This window comes from Chaetura pelagica, unplaced genomic scaffold (assembly GCF_000747805.2).
Source record: "Chaetura pelagica isolate M959 unplaced genomic scaffold, ChaPel_1.0 scaffold234, whole genome shotgun sequence".
Lineage (NCBI taxonomy): Eukaryota > Metazoa > Chordata > Aves > Apodiformes > Apodidae > Chaetura > Chaetura pelagica.
Window position 1 is genome coordinate 5,053 of NW_009952967.1, and position 3,714 is coordinate 8,766.

Genomic DNA, 3,714 nt, shown 5'->3' on the forward strand with positions numbered 1-3,714 from the left:
GGCACAGGGGTGGGATGGCACGGGAACAGGGTGGCACAGGGATGGGGTGGCACGGGAACAGGGTGGCACAGGGGTGGGATGGCACGGGAACAGGGTGGCACAGGGATGGGGTGCCCTACTCTCTCCATCCCCTACTCTCTCCACCTTTGCACCCCCATCTCCCTCTTTACCCCCACTTTTTGCACCCCCTACTCACTCCTCCTTTACACGCCCCATCACCCTCCCTACTCCTCCTTTGCCCCTCCCACCCTCACCTTCAACCAGGAGGAAAAACCCCCGGGGGTTTTTCTGGAGCATCCTGATGGCCACGGCCACCATCTCGGTGAGGGACGGGTCCGTCTGGTTATTCCTGTCCAGCTCATACACCATGTCACCCGGCTCTGAGAGGCCTGGGGACAGGGACACTGCTGGGGACAGCCTTTCCCAAAGGGCCCGATCCAGCCCCTCCCCGCAATCTGCTCCTGGTGCTGGTTCCAGTGTCCCCCCTCATCCCCAGTGGATCCAGGAGCTGAGGATGGGGGGTTGCTCTGAATCCTGCTCCCTGGCTGGGCTGGGGAGCTGCAGCCTGGGCCAGAAAACCCAACACAGCCCTGTCTCCCCCGGTGGGAGGGGGGAGAATTGCACCCCTGGGAGGGAGTAGAAGCATCTTTGGGGAGGTACAGGCATCTCTGGGGAGAGGGGATAGCAGCACCCTTGGCAAGGGAACGTGGAACAAGCATCCCTTGGAGGTATTAGCATCCCCAGAGGAGTAGCAACACCCGGGAGGGGGAGGGTGTAACAGCATTTCTTGAGGGTACCAGCATCTTGGGGCTGGGTGGGTGTGTAACAGCATCCCGGGGGTACCAGCATCCCTTGGTACCAGCATCTTTGGGGGTTGGAGGGGGGAGAGGTGTAACTGCATCCCTTGGGGGAACCAGCATCCTTTGGAGGGTGGTACTGTGTCCCCGGGGGGGTACCAGCATCACTGGGGGATAACTGGCTCCTCCAGCTGCACCCCGGGCCAGGCCAGGGGATCCCCCAAACCACCCAACAAAGGCAGGGGCACCCTGGGACTCACCCAGGAGGAAATCCACACGGCTGAGGTTGAGTGCCAGCAGGTCCCGCCGGTGCCACACGTACTTGGCCTCCTGGGGACAGGGGACAGCCAGGTTGTCACCTCCCCACCACCTCCACCAGCTCCCCCAAAATACCTCTTTCTGCCCCACCACCACCAACCTGATGAGCCTGATGAAGTCCCAGCGGGGTGATGTGTATGTACCAACCCCCTCCCCCCTACCAGAAAAAAATGTCCCTGTCACCTTGCCGGGGGGCTTGGCATCGTGCCAGGCCTGGACAAGATCCCTGCGATCCAGGCGGGTGCCCCGATGCTTCTCCTCCTGGGGATACTCCACATCACTGGCGTTTTTGGGGAACATGTATTTCCGCCCACCGCCCAAGATCACCTGAAAAGGAAGGGATGGAAAAATGCATTAATTTCCCCTTCTCCCCCACCCCCCGCCATTACTTGGGGTTTAAACCCATTTTGGGTTGAACAAGGGTGGGGAACCCCGAGGAGGAGGAGCCAGATATCCAGGAACACCCTGGTGCTGCCGCGGGAGGGAAAAAAGAAACCGGGAGAAAACACCCAAGGAATTTCACCTCGCTGGAAATAACCCTCCATCTCTTCTTATTCATTAAAAAAACAAACAAACAAAAAAAAACAAACCAACAAAAAAACCAAACCCTCCAGGACAAAAATAATCATTTCCAGCAGCAAATTTGCCCTTTTTATATATATATATATATATATTTTTCTGTGGGGTCCCCGGGTGAACCCGCTGGGCCGGAGCCCCATCCCGCGGCGCTCGCTGTTTGCTTTGGAGCCTGATTTATTTGGCCTCTGGTATTTATAACCCAGCAGAGATTTATTTTATTTTTTACCCTTTTTTTTTTTTTTTAAATTATTTTTATTTAAATCTCTTCCCCCTCCCCCTTTCTCTCCAGGCAGAAGGTGAATTATAAAGCTGCAAAACGTCACCGCCAAAATTATTAAGCGAAAAAAATAAAAACGGGGGAAAAAAAAATGTCCTTTCCCCACTATATAATTATTTCCAGCCTGGGACAGAGTTAAAATTATATTAAAGGGAAAAAAAACAGGAGAAGAGGCTATTAAAGAGCTAAATAACAGGCTGAAATGTTTTGCTTCGGGGCTATTTTGAAGGACAGAAGAGGATTTATTTACAGGGCTGAATTTCTGTGTAAATCCGCAGCGAGGGGCAGAACCAGGGGGGAAATGGAGGGTTTGGGGTATGGGAAGGATGGGAAAGGAGGGAGGTGCTGTGGAAGGGGCTTTGGGTGGGACTAGATGTGATCGTGGTTCCAGCCCTATGTCTGATGGAGGTCCTGGTCCCATATCCACCCAAAAGTCCTGGTACCCCACCCATGGGTGGTCCTGGTTCCACATCGGTTGGAGGTTCTCGCTCTGCCACAGTGGGTTGTTCTGGTCTCTCATTTACTGGCATCCTGGTTCTGCACCCATGGGTGGTCCTGGTCCCACATCTCTTAGGGGCTCTGGCTTTGCACCCTTGGGTGGTCTTGGTCCTGGTTCCACATTTGGTGGTGGTTCTGGCCCTGCATTCATTGGTAGCCCCAGTCCAACATCTTCTCGGGGTCCCCACTCTGCACCTATTGGTGGTCCTGGCCCCATATCTACCCACAGCCCTGGTCCTGCACCCATTGGTGGTCTCAGCCACATCTACTGGAGCAGTCCTAGCCTTGCACCCACTCACAGTCCCAGTCCTGCACTCTTTGGTGGTTCCAACCCTCCACCCATCTCTGGTCCTGGTCCCATATAGCTACCCATGGCCCTGTCCTCACCCTTGTGTGGCTCCAGCCCACATCCCTGGTGGCCTTGTCCCCACCCCTACCTCGATGTCAGGGATGTTCTCCACCAGCTGCCGGGCGATGTCCCTGCAGCCGCCCTCCAGCGCGTCCGGGGGCATCTCCCCATCCGAGTACCAGTCGCGGTTGGCAGAGTGGGCGTAGGCGGCGCTGGGCGTCGCGTGGGTCACGCGCGTGGTGGTGACGATGCCCACGGCCTTGCCTGCACCACACATTGGGGGAGGGGGTAATGGTGGGAACGCCCCCCACCCCCACCGTTTCAGCCCCTCGCCCGCCAGCCCCTCACCTTCATCCTTGGCCCAGCGGAGGATGGAGGTGACCTCCTGGCCCTTGGTGGTGTTGCAGCGGTCGCGGGTGACGCCGGCGCTGACGCCCACGGTCCCCTCGTTGGCTTTGACGCCGCAGAGGTAGGCGGTGGCTGTGCCCGCGCTGTCGGGCACCTGAGCGTTGGTGTTGTATGTCTGGGGAGGTGGGGGGGCGGTAAATAGACCATCAGCACCACCACTGGCATTGTCACCATCACTGTCATCGGCACCACCGCCAACACCTTTGTCATCACCACCACCACTACCATTGCCATCATCATCACCTTCACCACCAGCATTGTCATCATCACCTTCATCATCACCACTCCCACTGTCACCATCACAGTTGTCATCATCACCACCATCACTCCCACCCTGGGGTTTCATCACCATCATCCCCCCCTCGGAGCTCCCCACCTCATGCTGTCTGGCAGCACCCATCCCACCCATCCCCCCCCCTTTTCCTCCCTGCCCCCCCGTATTTCACCCCTTTCCCCCCTGAACACGGTCACCCATCATCTCCTTGCTG

General features: G+C 57.2%; 1 protein-coding gene across 1 annotated transcript in view; it reads right to left on the minus strand.

Annotated features, from left to right (window-relative positions):
• Positions 1-228: 228 nt before the first annotated feature.
• ALPL (alkaline phosphatase, liver/bone/kidney) overlaps positions 229-3,714 on the minus strand; it is a gene marked incomplete at its 3' end in the record, with an annotated part of 4,987 nt that continues 1,501 nt past the window's right edge. Inside the window, exons 4-8 of the mRNA XM_009995767.1 lie at positions 3,167-3,341; positions 2,907-3,082; positions 1,299-1,442; positions 1,058-1,127; positions 229-389 (exon numbers count right to left, since the gene is read on the minus strand). Coding sequence (XP_009994069.1) covers positions 229-389; positions 1,058-1,127; positions 1,299-1,442; positions 2,907-3,082; positions 3,167-3,341 — 726 coding nt within the window. The remainder of the gene's footprint in view (positions 390-1,057; positions 1,128-1,298; positions 1,443-2,906; positions 3,083-3,166; positions 3,342-3,714) is intronic.